This window comes from Muntiacus reevesi, chromosome 1, assembly GCF_963930625.1.
Source record: "Muntiacus reevesi chromosome 1, mMunRee1.1, whole genome shotgun sequence".
Lineage (NCBI taxonomy): Eukaryota > Metazoa > Chordata > Mammalia > Artiodactyla > Cervidae > Muntiacus > Muntiacus reevesi.
The window spans coordinates 104,729,039-104,746,905 of NC_089249.1; the positions used below are offsets into that span (position 1 = coordinate 104,729,039).

Sequence of the window (17,867 nt, forward strand, 5' to 3'; positions counted from 1 at the left end):
GGACCAGGTGATTTTTAAGGTCCCTCATAACTCTAGGTTTTACTTTTGAAATCCCTAGTATTTCAAAAGAACAGGAATTTTATTACCTTAAATGGCAGATACCAAAAATAAAGCAAACATATAAGAAAATTAAAGGTAAAAACTGACCCTGAAAAACATAATTCGTTTTCAAAAACTTGTAGAGAATATTTTATCTTTCAACATATTATTCTACCATCATATACCAAATGACAACTTTGTAAGATGGCATGGCATTCTAAAAAGAGCATGAAACTGAGAATTAAGAAGACTGAGATTTAAATCCTAGTGTTGCCATCTGTATAACCTTGGAAAAGTCATTTAAAGTTTTTTTTTTTTTTTTGCTAAAACCATTTAGAAATTTAATTAATTCTGTGTATCAGGTAATACCTCTCTTTTAAATAATTGTGTAAAAGGATCTTTTTTATTTTCTGCAGTACAAAAGTGTTAGTGTGGAGAGTGACACTTCCAATTAATAAAAGGTCAGAATACTAGCAATCTTAATTATCCAGAACATGTCATACACATGGAAGTTGAGTAAAAAGTCCTCTGTCCATGAATATCTCTGCAGAGGGTGGAAGCAGAACTATCTGTGGTAGAGACAGCCATATGTCCACCAAAATGGCTTTCCTAAATGTCCCAGTCAGATGACACCATTCTCCAGGAGAAAAAAAATTTAACTGCATGGAACAGGAGTGTTTTCCCCAGGCTCTCTTTCCCTCTCTGCCAGCTGACCGGAGAGAACCCAGAGGTCCTGGAAGATTGTATATCATGCAGATAAAGGAGGCTATAGCCCTTAACCACCATGTGGAAAACTGCCTCTTGAACACCCATATAGGATCAGAAGATCATAAACTTTGCTTATGAAAAACCCTTGAAATTTAATGGCTTATAATTAATAGTAGTTAGCACTACTCTAACAAACGTATTATCTTCTGGGAAATCTAGATCAGGGGTAGGCAAACTATTTTTCTGTAAAAGGCCAGACATAAATATTTTAGGCTTTGTTGACCTTACATAGTGTGATCATACATTATTCTCCTTTCAATAATTCTTTAAAAAGGTAAAAACCATTCTTAGCTCACAGGTGATACAAAACAGGTGACATCAAAACAAAAATATTTTGAAAAATGCTTTTTTTGCTACAGGTTTTAACTAGTAGAGCAATGATTTCAAACTTGAGTCTTAGGCCACTTAAAATCACTTGGAGCCCCTGCAAAAACACAGATTTCCATCTGTCAACTCTGCCTTTCCACCTCTAGGTTTGGACTCAGGGAGTTCAGCACAGGGACCAAGAATTTGCATTTCTAACTAGCTGTCAGATGGTGGTAATACTGATTTATGGAACATTAGACAACACTGCTGTAGAGCCTTCCTTTTTACCTTTGATAAATGCATTTGTAGTATTGTGCCACGGAGAACACCATTTTAAGTCTAGAAAACATAAAACTGGAGGTTATGAGGTCTGCACTAAAAAGAAGGCAACCTGATATTATAATTCTCTTTACAGGACTCTGTCATTATGGAAGAACAAAAAATGGAAGACTTTCCGATTTTACCTAAAAGTCATCTGCATTCTTATACTTAATTCGGGCACAGACATTTTACTCTTTAGTGAGCGATGTTTGTAATATCCTGAAATAAAGTAGCAAATGCTGAAGATAACCTGATCTGTAATGTGAAGTATTAGAATTTGGTAACTTCAAAGATTTTCACACCTTTGAAATTCTATGATCCTATTAAATGAACAAACAACAAATAAAATAAAAATCACACCTCAGGAAAACATGTCTACCTACCAAATGTTGAGAATAGATGAATAACAAATGTCTGAAGAGCACTGAAAAACACTCAGACACAAACTTGCATTGCAACTTTTTAAAGATTTCCTACCTGGCCTCCAAATAGCGTCCAGTAATCAGCAGTAGACCTCTAAGGGCAATAAAAGTATCCCTTCCCCAGCAGCGGAAAATACCAGCAGAGAAGTGAGGTAAGCCTAACAGAAAACACAGCAGAGTAATCTATTAACCTCAGTATACACAAGCTTATGAACTCCACGACTATAGTTGAGCTGCTCTAAACTTTGGGGTTAAGGAGGAGGTGAAAAGAGTCTTCAAACTCTCTTAAAATTATCTGCAGAATGTATGGTTATTTTTATGTCTACTTGTGTGTGATGAGGTTCCATAATCATATCTGATTCTTAAAGGAATCTGTCACTCAAAATAGACTAAGAATCAGTGCTACAGAGTGATGCTTATTTGAACTGGTTAGAATGTGTGAATTTTTAAACACAAACTTTCTTTTAGCAAATTAAAGATTAAAATCAGAGGTCAGATATTTAACACATGAAGAAACACTCAATATAGTAATAATGATATAAAAGGTTCTACCTGCAATTTGAAGGCAACAAATTAATCTAAATATGGGATAATTACCTTAATGGCAAATAATTACATGTTTATCGGTCTGTCGCTCTAGGATTATTACTTCATCACCAAATTTCCCATTAACTTAAAACCACTTAAAAGTGTCATAGTTTGTTAGAAACAACTTTCACAGGTGAAAACAAGGATTTCAGATGTTAAATCACCTGAAAACTTTAGGTAACTGCAGCCTTTATACAGGAAGTAAAACAGAATGACCATAGATAAAATCTAAAATTTTACTTTTATATTGAGTTTGGTTTCTTATGAAATGTGAAAAGAAATACAACTGTTATATGTAACAATCAGCAGGAAAATAAAGCAAAGGAAATCAGCATTTCACTTAAAAAAAAACTGTGCTAAAGTATAAATGTAACAAAAATTTCAGGGAAGAAAAACTCAGGTCATAAATAAAACGTTCACAGCATTCATTCACAACTATTTTCTAAACACTTAACACTATCTGACATTATCTTGTTTGTCTTCTGGTTTGTTGAATGAATGTTCCTCCTCAGTAGAAAATAAGACCCATGATAACAGAAACCTCATTAACCTTATTTGCCAAGTTATATCACTGAAAACTCTAACTGGTATATATCACTATGAAAGTGTATTGGATGAATGAAATAAAAGATTAACTATAAAAGGCAAATTGAGAGGTGAGAGAATTTGACTAAGACAAAATATTGGCAATACTTCACAATTAAAGTTTCTGTTTGTTAGGTCTTCACCTTGGAGAAAGACATTATTTTCTTCGGTTAGGAAAAGATCAGAACTAAAGATAACATCAGGCATTTCTTTCTATATTTTTTCCCAAATAGTGGTATAAAATTTCCCTAAACACTTTTATATTGTTTACACACAGTTAGACTTCCCAGGTGGTATGGTGGTGAAAATCTGCCTGCCAAGCAGGAGATGCAGGTTTGATCCCTGGGTCAGGAAGATGCCCTGGAGAAGGAAATGGCAACCCATTCCAGCATTCTTGCCGGGAAAATTCCATGGACAGAAGAGCCTAGTGGGCTACAGTCCATGTGGTGGCAAGAAGTCAGACACTACTGAGCAACTGAGCACCAACATACATGGTTGACATACACTTTATAAATACGGTTGATGATGGTACTGAAGACAACAGCGAATATGTATATATATAGTCTTCTGTGTTGTACACATTTCCTAGTACTTTAACCCACTTAACACCTGGCATAAAATATAAGTATAGACAGATCCAAGGGTAAGTCTGAGTTGGTATGCTGTGAACACAGGCACTCTTGTTAAAAAGTCAAAACTAAAACCTCTAGCATAGATGTGCGAAAATATTTGTATTCACTAAAACATTTTTTAAATTAATTAATTAATTTTATTTTTGCCTGTGCCGAGTCTTCAGTTGCTGCACAGGCTTTTCTCTAGTTGCAACGAGCAGGGACTGCTCTCTAGTTGCGGTGTGTGGGCTTCTCATTGCAGGGGCTTCTCTTGTTGCAGATCGTGGGCTACAGGGCATGTGGGCTCCAGTAGTTGCGGCTCATGGGCTCGAGAGCACAGGCTCAGTGGTTGTGGCACATGGGCTTAGCTGCTTCATGGCATGTGGGATCTTCCTGGACCAGGGATTGAACCTGTGTCTCCTGCATTGGCAGGCAGATTTCCAGGGAAGCCCTATATTAACTTTTTGACCTTTCAGAATATATGACTTACAGATCACACATCTTCTGAATAATTTCTACCTTGTCAATTAGTGTAAAAGTTTATAATTATACACATATTTTGTATCATTGTCAGAAAAGGAAGTGGCCTTTGTATCATTTAAAATGAAACCAAGAAATCTATCTGCAAATCCATATACAGTCCTATATATTGTTAGTATGGAACACACAAAACTCTCTTTTAGGATGCTAGAAAGAAATACCAGAACTTCTATCCATATTTATAAACTATATTTTTAGTTTTTCTTTCTGTTTTATATTGTACATGATATGTAAACATACCAAGTATACTAACATATGAGTATATCATTTATGATCTCAATATTCAATACATTCATTTTGGGAGTGTTTAATAACAGCAGTGAATAATCAAAAATGTTGAGATCACTATTTTATATAATAGGCTTCTAAACAATAGGCTTTAAAATCAACTTCTGCATTTTTTCCACAATGTTCTTATTCAGTTTTATGACCATCTGCTATAGATTCACAGGGGAAAGTACCAGAAGGATATCAAATAGTTGAGTGAAAATCTAAAACACAATTATATGATTAAAACATTCAGAAGGTTCATATAATCTTTCTAAGTGAAATGTTAATTTCTGTTTTAGTTGTTAGGTCCTAGTAGGTCATTTTTATTGGTCTAAGTGAATGCAAATTTAAGGGTAAACAGAGGCAATCACATAGACAATACTGTTACTTTCATCCAGCAATTGGTATTTCTCAGTTTAGTTTGGAAGTTCTTTAACTTCAGTGGACTCAAATATTAAATACTTTTTAGAAATAGCTTGAAATTTATTAAAAAGAAACCAAAAGCCTATTTTGTTGAGAATTATACCTGTTACTTGATTTGGGATTTAAATATACTTTCAGGAAAGATGCTAATGGAGTTGGAAGCATTTAATTGCAATTAGACACATAATAAAAATTATTTAGCATTTGTTTTGTGTTTTATAACTTGTAGAGGATCTCCACATGATCTCTTGGTAATTACAAGGTTGGGTTAATTTTTCATATTGGGGGAAAAAAGTATAATGTAATAGGAAAGGTAGTAAAACAGATTTGATTGAAAAATGCAAAATGTTGGAAAAAAATACACATGCAGAAGAAAGGGATTAACTGGCCAAAAGAAAAAAAATGCACATAAATAAATGTCTGGTGCACAGTGATACTAAATAGCACCGTTATTATAGTTATAAATGTATGCCTGTGAAATTTTACTAACCAGTAACATAAAGTCTTGGAAAACATCATGAGTTTTTAAAAATAATCATTTCTTTATAATTTTCCTAATACTGACTGACACATTTTAACCTTGTCCCATAGTTTCTTACCTGCAGCAAGAGACACGCAACACTGCTCCTTCTCTCTTGTGATCTCATTCAGCCTGCACGGTACATCCGTAAGGGACGGTGAAAGAAGTGGCAGAGAAGGGAATCTTCCTACTCCACACATTTGGACTGAACCCAAGGAAAGGTGTTTCACAAAGGTAGAACCATTCTGAACAAAGCTGCAACAAAGTTATAGAGTTCAAAGTGTTATGGGTAGAAATAAAAAATTTTTTATTACTTATTCAAAAAAATTTATTAGGGTAAGAACACCTAATTTGAGAATCTACTTTTTAAAACAGATTTTTAAGGGCACAATACAAATTGTTATTTACAGCCACAACGCTGTACGTTAGATCTCAAAACTTACTCATTTTGCATTCCTGAAATTTTATGCCTTATTGATTCAAAAAATTTTAGCAGTATTATTTTAGTTCTTTTTTTCTCTTCAAAAATTTCTCTATTCAAATGTGTAGCAATGCTAAAATCAGTTAAACAGAATTTTAAATTTGGTTAAGGTTTCAGAACTGCTTTCATTTCACCCAGTATTCTATCTAGCTGGCTTTAAAATGTTTATTGTAAAACATATGGTAGAGTTGAAGTTTTATCCTTTCTGAAGTTATGCCCAAATTGCCTTGGCTGCTCTTCACTGGTACATTCCAGCCTGTAGTTTCATCTCAGGGAAATCGCTAATAAAGGCATATTTCATTTATAACAATAGCAGAATATTTTTTCTCTTAATTAATAAAAAATTAGAAAAAAATAGTATGTGTAGATTTAAAAAATTTTATCCATTAACTTAACAACTTGAGGAATAGAGATAACACCAAGCAATTAAAATTTCCCATCAACATGTTTTTTAGCTTTATAGAATAGATTTTAATATCTAAGTTTGTTTCTGTATGTTCCAGATTAAAGGATGTTAATACATTTTATTCCCACTTATTAACTTTTTCAGCTCTATGCATGCATGACAATTCCTGATGTTTTGGTCTTTTTAAGAGTGTATACACTGACTGTATGTGGCTTCTACACCAACATGCCTATCTACTCAAGCTTTGCTGGGTATACCTTGACATTTGCTTCCATGCTACATCCAGAAGAGTGGTGTATGCACCGATTAATATAGCATCAAAGTAACACGGGATAAGGTAACGTGGGATCTGCTTCAGGTAGAAGAACATAGCCTGCAACCATTTACCAACCTGTTATAAAAATAATTTTAAAAGTTAACTTGGTGTGCTTATAGGTTAGGTATATTTTAACATGCTACTGTACTATCTAGCAATCTATTAACCAGATTTTCACTTATAAGAACTGAAAGATGGAGAAGAAAATGTTTCAGGTTAGAAAACAACATAAACGTATATGTTAATATGTATTTCTTACTGTGCCCCCCACCTTCTATTCTTTTGGATGAGAATATAACTTTACTTACGTCAGCAATAGTTCCTGACCGTGAAATAAGTCGGTTACTGACATAGTCAATCATCCAGTCTCCAGATCTCAAATTATCACAGAAGGGATGCCCCAAGTCATTCTTTGGTCTTATTTCTGCCAATACGGACATTAATCCTGAAAATTCAGAAAAATATCATATCAATTTCATCACTGGCAGAAGTAGTTTGCTCTCATAGCGTGGCAACCTGCTGCTAGTCTCCAGTGACTGAGAGTGAATAGACATACAGCTAGATACAAGAGCAGCATAATCCTCAGTGGCACTTCCCATGACTGGAGGTAAGTGTGGCAACACTGCCTTGAACCAAGATACAAAGGCAGGTTGATGGGGACCGCGGTCGGTCGCATGAGCTATGCAGAGTTTTCCAAGATTCCTGTTTTCTGGGGTTAGTCCTGCTCTTTTGAATTTTAATATTACAATATTCAAAGGCAAATGGCACAGCTTCCCTATCCTAAGGCATCTAGGGGCAGAAAACTGGTAAGTTTGTCTTTTTACAGTTGAAAAGTGGTAGATTCATGAATATTCAAGCAAGATTTAAGAAAAACCATAGAACTGGCCTCAGAGACAGCAAGATCACCTATGGTGATACTAAGAATAAAGTCTGTTCTGGAGAGAATCTTTGAAATATAACAGGAGTTTGTGTTGCTGTTTAGTTGCTAAGTTGTCTGACTCTTTTGCAACCTCATGGATTGAATCCTGCCACCAGGTTCTTCTGTCCATGGAATTTTCCAGGCAAGAATACTGGAGTGGGTCACCATTTCCTTTTCCAGGGGATCTTCCCAACCCAGAAATCGAACCCTGTCTCCTGCATCGGCAGGTGGGTTCTTTATTGCTAAGCCACCAGGGAAGCCCATAACAGGAGGTACTTGGAACTAAATGAAGTATCAAAATGATGTATACGGACATATCCTCAAGTACCACTCAATTAGAAATATTAGAATTTCTATGCACGTGTGTGTGTGTTGTGTGTGTGCACAGTCAGTCGTGTCCGATTCTTTGTGACTCCATGTACTGTAGCCCATCAGGCTCCTATGTTCATGGAATTTTCCAGGCAAGAATACTAGAGTGGGTTGTCATTTCTTACTCCAGGGCATCTTCCCAACCCAGGGATCGAACCTGCATCTCTTGAGTCATCTGCATTGGCAGGCAGATTCTTTATGACTGTGCCATAGAAATTTTTGGGCTTCCCAGGTGACTCAGTGGTAAGAGGATCCACTTGCCAATGCAGGAGATGTAGTATGTTCAATCCCTGGGTCAGGAAGATCCCCTGGAAGAAATGGCAACTCACTCCAGTATTCTTGCCTGGAGAATCCCATGGACAGAGGAGCTTGGCGGGTATAATCCATAGGGTTGCAAAGAATTTCTATGTATATATAACATATTGTTATTTCAATGACACACAGCTAGAACAATAATACTTCTTTCCATCACTTAATAGGGTAGTAATTTAAAATTATATTGGCTTCACTGACTTCATTCCAAATAAATTTAGTTAGTTAGAATTTAATTAATTTTATTGTGTATAATAAGCATGTTTTGAAAATTTAAAGTTAAATATACAAATTTAAGACATTATTGTTACAAGAAGTAAGGAAGGGGAATTCGGGTTAGAGAAGAGAAAGGTCAGTGAAATGGTTAAGTGTGATTTGAGTAATCTGAGGTTGTTATTAAAAGCCTACTGGAAATACAAGGTGATTGGTGGAAATATTAAATAGTCAGAGGGAATACAGATTGGTATAGAGTAAAAAAATAAATCAAATAAAGGCAATTATCTTTAGAATGAATGAGAAAAATCATTTCATGAGAAAGTAGTGGGAAAGTAGAAAGTATAGTTATGTCCATAACTAAACTTCATTAATTATAAGGAACATAAAGGCGAGAAAAGAAGTTCACACAAGTACAGTCTTTTCAGGCAAGTAGAAAAAGGAGTTTAACATTTCAGAATGAAAATGGAGTAGATATCTGCTTATGGCTGAAACACGTACATTTCTTTATTATAGCACAAAATAAAAAATGAGAATATTTCAGAAAAAATGTCATAAGCATAAAAAGTCTTAAAATTTTTTATTGAAAGCTTTTTATGTGCTTGATTTTGCAGAAGGTATGAAAGCTAAAAACAAGAATCCTTCAAAAGGCAAACATTCTTCTTCTTCTAAGGGTACAGTCTACTTAGTGGAGTTTGATAGCTAGTTATCACTGAATACTTACTATGAACTAACCATTCACTGTCTAAGTACCTTATACATATTAACTCATTTAATCCCAACAGTAAGCCCTTGTGGTAAACACTATTTTTATTTCTATTTTACAGATGAAAAAACTGAGCCACAATTTACCATATAATTAAAGCTAGTCAGTGCAACCCATAAAGTTTGGTTCTAAAGCCTATTTCTTGACCATGATCAAACATTCACAAAAAATAGTACATTAATTATTAAAATAAAGCAATAAATTCCAAGGGTTAATAAGAGATATAATAGATAAATACAATGGATGTCTGGAAGACAAAGAAATTACTGTGAAATCAATAGTTAAGGAAGGATTTGTGGAAGATGTAAGAATTGAATTGGCCCTTAAAGATGGGAGATGTACAAAGAAATTAGGAGTTGAAAAGGAGGCTTGTTAAGTTGTAAACTTCATGAACCAGGAATATATGGGCAGTAAACCAAATTTCCTAAATAAAAACCTAAGAAAATATGGCTAACCAAATGAATTAAGCTGATAGTTAAATATTTAGTTCCTTTATTTCAGTTTAGAACTATTCTAACTACAAAATATTTAACTAAAAGTTCTCTTTGTAGGATAAAGCAAATAGGCAATAAAAAATATTTCCAATTATATGAAAAAAGATGACTATATTTATAGCCTAGTCCCATTTGGGGCCCAAATGAATGATCTCATTTAATCCTCACAAAAGTCTATGAATTAGATAATACCATTCACATTTTATGAAGGCAGAAGTTGGGGCACAGAGAATTTAAGTTACTTGTCAGAGGTCAATCAATGAGTAGGTGGTAGAGCCATGATTTGAATTCAAGCAGTTGAACTCTGAGCCCATACTCTTATTTCTATAAGGAAGATACCACATGACCCTAAAAAATACCCCTGAAAAGCTTCACCATCTTTATACTTGCTTACCTTGAAGACCTGCATATTTAAGAGGTAACCAGTTTGGTATGTTATAACATCCTCCACCATCTTCTTGTTCTTCTGATTCACATCGGTAAAGTACCTGATTTAGCTCAGCCAAAGTTAATCTAGAGGCAATACTAAAAATTGGAAAATAAAGAAAACTGGTTAAGTATAATGAAATTCCACCTGCTCTCAATAAAAATAACGAAGAAAATCTGAACCATAACCATAAAATGTATGGTTTTGAAAATGTATGGTTTTGGAAATGTATGTTTTAGGAACTCAGCATTATACTATACATTGTAAGCAGTACACATTATAAACAACAATTAAACAACAAACATGCTGAAAACTCAATTAGAAGTAACACTTCTTCCAAGACAAGGAATTAATCAAGTGCTAAATTTTATTAATTAGAAGTACACTGAAAAAATCTTTTGGTTGTTATACCCTTTATCTTTTAAATTTCTGTTTTTAATCTTTCTATTTCAGACTTAGCTTTTTTTCTCCTTTATATTCTCCTATGTATGACAAGCACTTTTATACTATCTTAAACTCAAAATAATTATCAAAGGACCAGTAGAAGGATAATCAAAAGTCACAGTTAGCTACCTTAGAAATCATGTGTTATTCCACTGTTGCCTATCTCTCCTTTTCCTTTCTGTCCTGTCCTAAAGTTGCACCACCTTTCAGATTTGTTGTTCAAAGAACTAAGATTTTCTTAAAGTTGTTTCTTGGTAATGATCAGAACCCAGAAACTAACTCTCTGGGCTTTAGTTTCAACAAAGTTTCAGTTAGCAGTGAGATTGTGTAAGCGACCACACCTACCTGAATGCAACTGAAACCCTACTTTCTTGCAATTCTAATTACTCAGGTAAATTCACCTTATATAACTGAATACATATCCTCGTGAATATTATGTGAACACATATTTTCTTGAAAATATTCTCTTCTTTCTCATTTACTTCTGTCTCAACTTAGAACACGACTTAGTGACTAAACCCCCACCATCAACTTAGAAAACTGTCAGCTCTGCTTTGATGCCTGTCTCTGCTAGCTTCCCTCCTCTCACCTGGGACTGACCCTTTGTAATTTGTGAGTCAAATCAGCAGCCTCAGTGCCAACTGCATTCTACTGCAGTATTTACCAACATGTAGCCAGTGAACTCCTTGCATAAGAATCACCTGGACAGCATATTTAAGTGCAGATTCTTGTCCTGAGATAATCTTAGTAGCTTTGATGAGGAATGTGCCATTTTATCGGAGAAGGCAGTGGCACCCCACTCCAGTGCTCTTGCCTGGAGAACCCCGTGGACGGAGGAGCCTGGTAGGCTGCAGTCCATGGGGTCGCTAAGAGTCAGACACGACTGAGCGACTTCACTTTCCCTTTTCACTTTCATGCACTGGAGAAGGAAATGGCAACCCACTCCAGTGTTCTTGCCTGGAGAATCCCAGGGACGGGGGAGCCTGGTGGGCTGCCCTCTATGGGGTCACACAGAGTCGGACACGACTGAAGCGACTTAGCAGCAGCAGCAGTGCCATTTTATAAACATGGCATAGAAGCACAAAACTGCTTCATCTCAGATTTTTAAAATAATGTATCTACTAAGTATGGCTTGAATTAAGAGTTAATATCCTTACTAATAAAAGCTCTTATAGAACAACAAAACCAACTGAACAGAACAGAAAAATGAACTAATATTTAAAAATGACATTTCACTCAATAAGTACAAATGACTTATGAACACAGAAATTAGCTTAATATTTAAAATAAATTGAGTTGTAATTTTAAAGTGCTTTATATTTACTGATTTGACTAGTAAGAGCTAACACTTATTGATCACTAGTACTCTCTGTCAAACACTGTTCTCAGAGTCACTATATCTCCTAAGTAACTTGCCCAAAGTCTGTCTTCTTACAGTTAATAAGTCTGAAGTTGGGTTTAAATCCAGGCAGTCTGGTCCCATCCTTTATGCTCTTAAACATTACATTATAATAACATATACTCAGTAAGGATGTGGGATACTAGACTTTTACATAGAGCTGAAAACATTAATATAATCTGTTTGGAAGGGATCTGGCAGTATTAAAAGCCTCAAATACATGATAGTCTAACTCAGAAATTCCATTCCTGGAAATTATCCTAGTACCCATGATATATAACATGTATTGGGCATTTATTACGTGCCATGAACTGTGTTCAGTGTTTCATGCGCAGTATCCAATTTAATACTTACAAAGTCTAAGAGGTAGGGATTATTTTAAGCCTCATTTTCCAAATGAGGAAACTGAAATGAACAAAGTGTAAATAACTGGTCCAAGTAAGTGTCCAAAAAATGGAGACTGATGAAATAAACTATGGTATGGCCAGATATTAGAACAATGTATTGGCATTAAAAAAATGAAATGGTAAAGAGTATGATGCATGTAACTTCGTCTCAAACAGTTCAGAAAAACTGTATGTGTGTATATATAAAGATGTGTATATACATATAGATATGTGTATGTGTGTACATATGTATACATGTATATCTATCTATCTAGAGAGCATGTATGAATGAGAGACATGTGTGCACACAAATGATAAAGCAAAAGGACAAAATGTTAACAGTAAGTGATGCCAATACTGCTGGTCCTTGGACTATCCTTTGAGTAACAAGGATATAGAAAAGCCTTAAAACTGCTTAAATCAGGCTTGTGACAACTTATCAATTATTAAAGTGGCAAATCTCCATAAAATAAGGCATACTTACGAAGCAAAAGGAATTTTTAATATAGGATCTGCGTTGTCAACAGCAAGACTCCCAGATTTAAAGTGAGGACTGAACTGTGTTAGATGATTTCGAAGAATTCCAACAGCAACTTGCGCATGTGGATCAAGACTAACTCTGAAAACATTAAATAAAATGTGGTTGATTTTTAGGAGTAATTTATTCAAAATTAACAGAATACGTAAAACATTTTAAATATTAAGTCAATAGCTTGAACTCTACCTGAATATAATAACACTTCCTGGAGACAAATTTTCAAATTCTATTTCTTGAATATATTCATTGGGTCCTTTTGTAGTAACTCCAGCTTGTTTAACAATTTTACTTTCATTGAGCTTGAAAAAAATATATAAAACTATTCAATAAATAATTCTAATGTCCTTAAAATGTTAAATACAGTAGTGAGGTGAGAGTCCGAAGTACCTGAATATGTTCTCTAATTTCTACTGTGATGTCTGGTATTCCATTGATTGAATTAGCATCCTTCCTATAAGGGGCTGTATTTCTCTCAACAGTTCTAGCTTCAAGAACTACTTCTTCAATTTTGCCTAGGAATACATAAAAACTTTAACCAAATTTCATATTAAACCATCTGAAATTAAGAACTGCTAAAGGAGTTTTAAATCATTTAACTTAAAGTTGAATATATTAGCTAACTTTAAAAAAAAGCAATCTGAGAGTAGATAATTCTATGTAACATACAGTTTTTACACATGTTTTTAAAAAATTAACAAAACTATTTAAAAGAGATTTCATGAAGTAATAACAGTTTAGCTCTGGGAAACAATGTGAAACCTTCCTAATATTGACAGGAGAGAAAGTAGACCATTTGAAAGGCTTACATTTTAAAAATGGAATATTTCAAAGACAGAAAAAGTAGGGAAAAGTTAAAACACCCAGATCCCACTACCTCGCTTAAGAAAATATTTCAAACCCAACTGATGTCCCTGTGTTCCCTTTCTTTCCCTTCAGAGGTAACCACTACCTGCAGGTTGGTCTGCATTGATCCTGTGCATTTTTGCTACATATACATGTTTCCCTAAGCACCACATACTATTCTCCATATTTCCAAGTTTATGTAAGTGGATTCAAGTTACATATACACTTGTGCAACTTCCTTTCTGTCAGATACACTGTAGTTTTTCAAATTTGGTTATACTGGTATGTTAGCTCTACCTCATTTATTTCAAATGCCAAACAGTATTCCACTGTATGAGTATACCAAAATATATTCATTTAACCACGATTGTCATTGATTTTCCTCTATTATAAATAATGTTACAATAAATATTTTTGTGCATATTTCTTAACGGAAATGCAGGAGAGTTTCTCAGATACATACCTGGAAATAGAATTGCTAGATCAAAAGATATATAAAACTGAAACTTTATTATTTAAATAATTTGAACTTTAAGCTGTTAACCTGACAATGAAAGAGCTTCTGATCCAGAAATCTACTTCTGAAAATATATACTGAGAAAAGTACTCAAAACAAAAAGGTTATTCCTAGTGTATAATGAAATCTTAAAGAACACTGCTAAACACACACATAAATGTTAAAAATGGAATGCTAACATAATAAAATATAAAACATTCAACATAATGAAAATCACAATTATGTGGACTGACAAAATGGAAAATGTTTTAAGAATGATCACTGATCAAAAACAAAACAAAACAAAACCCTGAGATATTACTGTATACACTGAGTGCAACCATGTGAAAATATATATGTATATTAGCAACAACCAGGTGAGATTACTGAATATAAACTTGTGAACAGTTAAAAAAAAAAGCAATAGACATTTAACCCTAAAACTATTCAAGTTGATAACTTCTAAAAATGGGAGTTATGAATATTTTGCAGTTAGCAACAAATTTAGAATATGATCATTTTTGTGAGAAACTTCATTCACTCCATTAGTCAACGGACTTGGACAGCTGCTTGCACAGGAGCATGTTATGCCATAATATATTATATATAATAATAAATAAGGAAATTAAATACACATGTGTAGAAAACAATCAAACACTAATAAGTATATACTTCAAGGATGCATTTTATAATGTCTGAGTGCTACAGAGACTATAATTGCTATATGCTCAGAGGACAGAGAGTTTACTGAGTACTCAGAGAAGGCTTCTCAAAGGAGGTTAAACTTTAGTCCTTGAAAGATGTAAATAATTCATATATAAGTAGGAGTAAGGCTACTTAGGGAGCAGTGAAAATATCTATTTGGTTGAAACAGATGAGGATGGATTACAAAGTGCCTTAAATATTAAACTATTTTCCATTTTGGTTTATATATGTAAATATATGTATACATATACACAAAATACTTGGACACACACACAAATATATATGTATATACATATGTACATGAATATACATATAAATCTAGCTGGGTATAGAAGAAATACAAGTTCATTTATACAAATTAGGAGATAAGAAAATGTATTAAGATGAAAATAAAATTACAACTCAAAAAATGTTAACATTTAACAGTATTTCCAGGTTTTGTTCCATGTAGTAAAAATACAAGTTATCAAAAATTTGTAATTCCTTTTCTTAACTACATCTGTACTTGCACTGTGTTACTACATATATGACATGTAACAACAATTTAATATTTATTATTACTAACAATTAAACAATATAATACAATCAAAACAACATTTTTTAGCTCACATTACCAGGGATGCACATTTGAGGCACTTCCTTGCTGTAAAATGAAGTCTTGGGGTTCCTGAAAGCAGTTCTGGAAACAGATACGACTGACTGATGGATACTGGGCGAATGTCTTGTTACGGCCACTATGTCTGCATCAACTTGATCCACATATACCTGAGAAACAGAGAAAACACATTAGTGCCCAAACTGGAAAGACTCTAAAACTGAACCTTAAGAAAGAAACCTAGAAAATGTAGCTTCTTGCCTGAATAAAACCCTTGGCTCCAAGCTCTTGGTGAAGTTTATTGATGGCACACCTGGCCGCAATAATGCCACTTTGGGAGTTAACTTCACCAGCGCTGGATGGTGATGCTGCAGGATTCCATTTAGTGTAAAACCGCTCTTCAGAAACTACTGAAATCTGAACAAAATAAAAACTTAGCCATGTGCATGTTTTAATTACAATGAGAAATTTGGTAAAAATGATCAGGTTTTGGCCTTGTGGATTTTAAAAAACAACACATAAACAAACCTGGTGAGGCACTAATTCGTCATAGCCTTTAGTACTACCACTGGCACAGCAAGCCATGGAAACAATCGTGGTGCTTGGGAGAGCATCATATGCTGACCTATGCTACAAGAGAGGAAAACGACAGAAGTTTATTTTCTTTCAAGTGCAAAGTGCCGTCCTATAGCCCAATGAAGTAAAAGGATAAGTACATAAATACATGCTGAAGATACATTCCTTTGCTTTAAAACAAATAACCAACCACTCAAAAACCTTTAAATCACAATCACTTATAAATCTAAGGCACTATTTTGAAGTACTGTGGATATTACTGCCATTAAACAGCAGAGAACTAAATATCAAAACATTTAGCAAAATAAGTAAATACAAGAAACAGGAAGGATGCTTACCACAATGGGACACTCGTTATCATGGGTGATATCCATAAACAGGGCATGTGCAATAGCTGGCATTAAAGGCCTCAAACAGGGCTGAACAAAGGATCCAACAGGTTCTCCTCCATATCGGTAAACTAATCTGCCCTCTTCATGGCTGTCGTATGCACTCATTGCCTCTGCAAAGCATTACAGAATATTTTAACAATCTTCATTAGCAATGTCCAAAAGCAGATTAGGTTTTGTATTGTGACTGATTTTCAAAAACAGATCACAAAAATATTATCAAAAATAAAACTGATTTAAACATTTAAACAAATGTCCATCAGTTTAAATGACAAAAATGTCTCTTCTGCAACTTAACCAGAGAAACAGTTCATGCGGTAAAAAATGGAATATATGCTGCTTATTAGGATGTTGGTTATATAAAATCTATGGAGAAAAATCTCAATATTACATCATTTAGGCAGATAGAGATGAAAAACAGATTTATATATTTTCAACAACAATAAAGTGATTTTGTTCAAGAGTCATCAATTCGTTCCATTGGTCTTTCAAGTTAAAATGAGATATCTTACCCCAAAGTAGAAATTTTCACTGATGAAAACAGGGATTCAGTTATATTAAGAAATTTTGAGTAGACTGTTTAAAAGAACAATAACTATGCTGAGCATTATTAAACACTGTACATAAAGCTATTAAATGCCTTTTAATCTATTTAAACAAAAACTGAAGCTTTAGATGGGAAAAACACTTTCAATGAGCCTACCTCTTATTAAGGAACTAATGCCCAGTCTAGTAACAAAGACATTGTCCAGGTCTTCACTTCCTGTGAACAGTTCAGCTACTACATATAAATTGGGTTGCAATTTCCTAGCAGCATCCAACATGTACTGCAAAAAGCACAGTCACAAAATAACAAAGAGAAAAGCAAGACGGTGTTGCGGAAGGAGAGGAGGCAAGACTAGGCATGGGTTTGACACAGGAAAAGACCATGTAGCAAGACAAAATGGAAATCCGAGAGAATTTCCAAATAAATTTAATTGTGCATAAGTAAGAAAACATAAAATGGACCAATACATACAGGAAACAAAAGAATGTATAAAGCGAATATAACAGTTAAAAAGGAAGATTAGATTTTGCAGATGGGACACAAAAGGGGGAAAAAAAGGAAGAAGAAAAATGTTAGTGTCACTTAAAAAATGTAAACCATAATACTGCAAGTCTGCTAGGCATTCCAAACCCTATTTTATGTTTTGTTTTTAATATCTCTAATTAGTCTACTAATTTCCAGGCCCTTGACTAAACTATAAATGATAAATTACCTGCTGGTGCGTCATTTAGCTATTGTAAAGATTAGGTCTGACGAGACTGAAGCCAGTTTTTCCTGTAGATGATAATAAACTCCTTTTTTCTTTCCCCCGGCCATGCTATGTGGCTTGCTAAATCTTTGTTCACTGACCAGG

At 34.2% G+C, this 17,867-nt stretch overlaps 1 protein-coding gene across 3 annotated transcripts in view; it reads right to left on the minus strand.

The window, feature by feature from the left end:
• AGL (amylo-alpha-1, 6-glucosidase, 4-alpha-glucanotransferase) overlaps positions 1-17,867 on the minus strand; it is a 97,038-nt gene that overhangs the window by 25,727 nt on the left and 53,444 nt on the right. For all 3 annotated transcript variants that reach the window (XM_065908166.1, XM_065908149.1, XM_065908158.1), the window contains exons 13-25: positions 17,171-17,294; positions 16,417-16,580; positions 16,031-16,132; positions 15,764-15,919; positions 15,522-15,672; positions 13,251-13,375; positions 13,050-13,162; positions 12,810-12,944; positions 10,064-10,194; positions 6,905-7,041; positions 6,538-6,671; positions 5,473-5,648; positions 1,912-2,014 (exon numbers count right to left, since the gene is read on the minus strand). In XM_065908166.1, the coding sequence (XP_065764238.1) occupies positions 1,912-2,014; positions 5,473-5,648; positions 6,538-6,671; positions 6,905-7,041; positions 10,064-10,194; positions 12,810-12,944; positions 13,050-13,162; positions 13,251-13,375; positions 15,522-15,672; positions 15,764-15,919; positions 16,031-16,132; positions 16,417-16,580; positions 17,171-17,294 (1,751 nt within the window). The remainder of the gene's footprint in view (positions 1-1,911; positions 2,015-5,472; positions 5,649-6,537; positions 6,672-6,904; positions 7,042-10,063; positions 10,195-12,809; positions 12,945-13,049; positions 13,163-13,250; positions 13,376-15,521; positions 15,673-15,763; positions 15,920-16,030; positions 16,133-16,416; positions 16,581-17,170; positions 17,295-17,867) is intronic.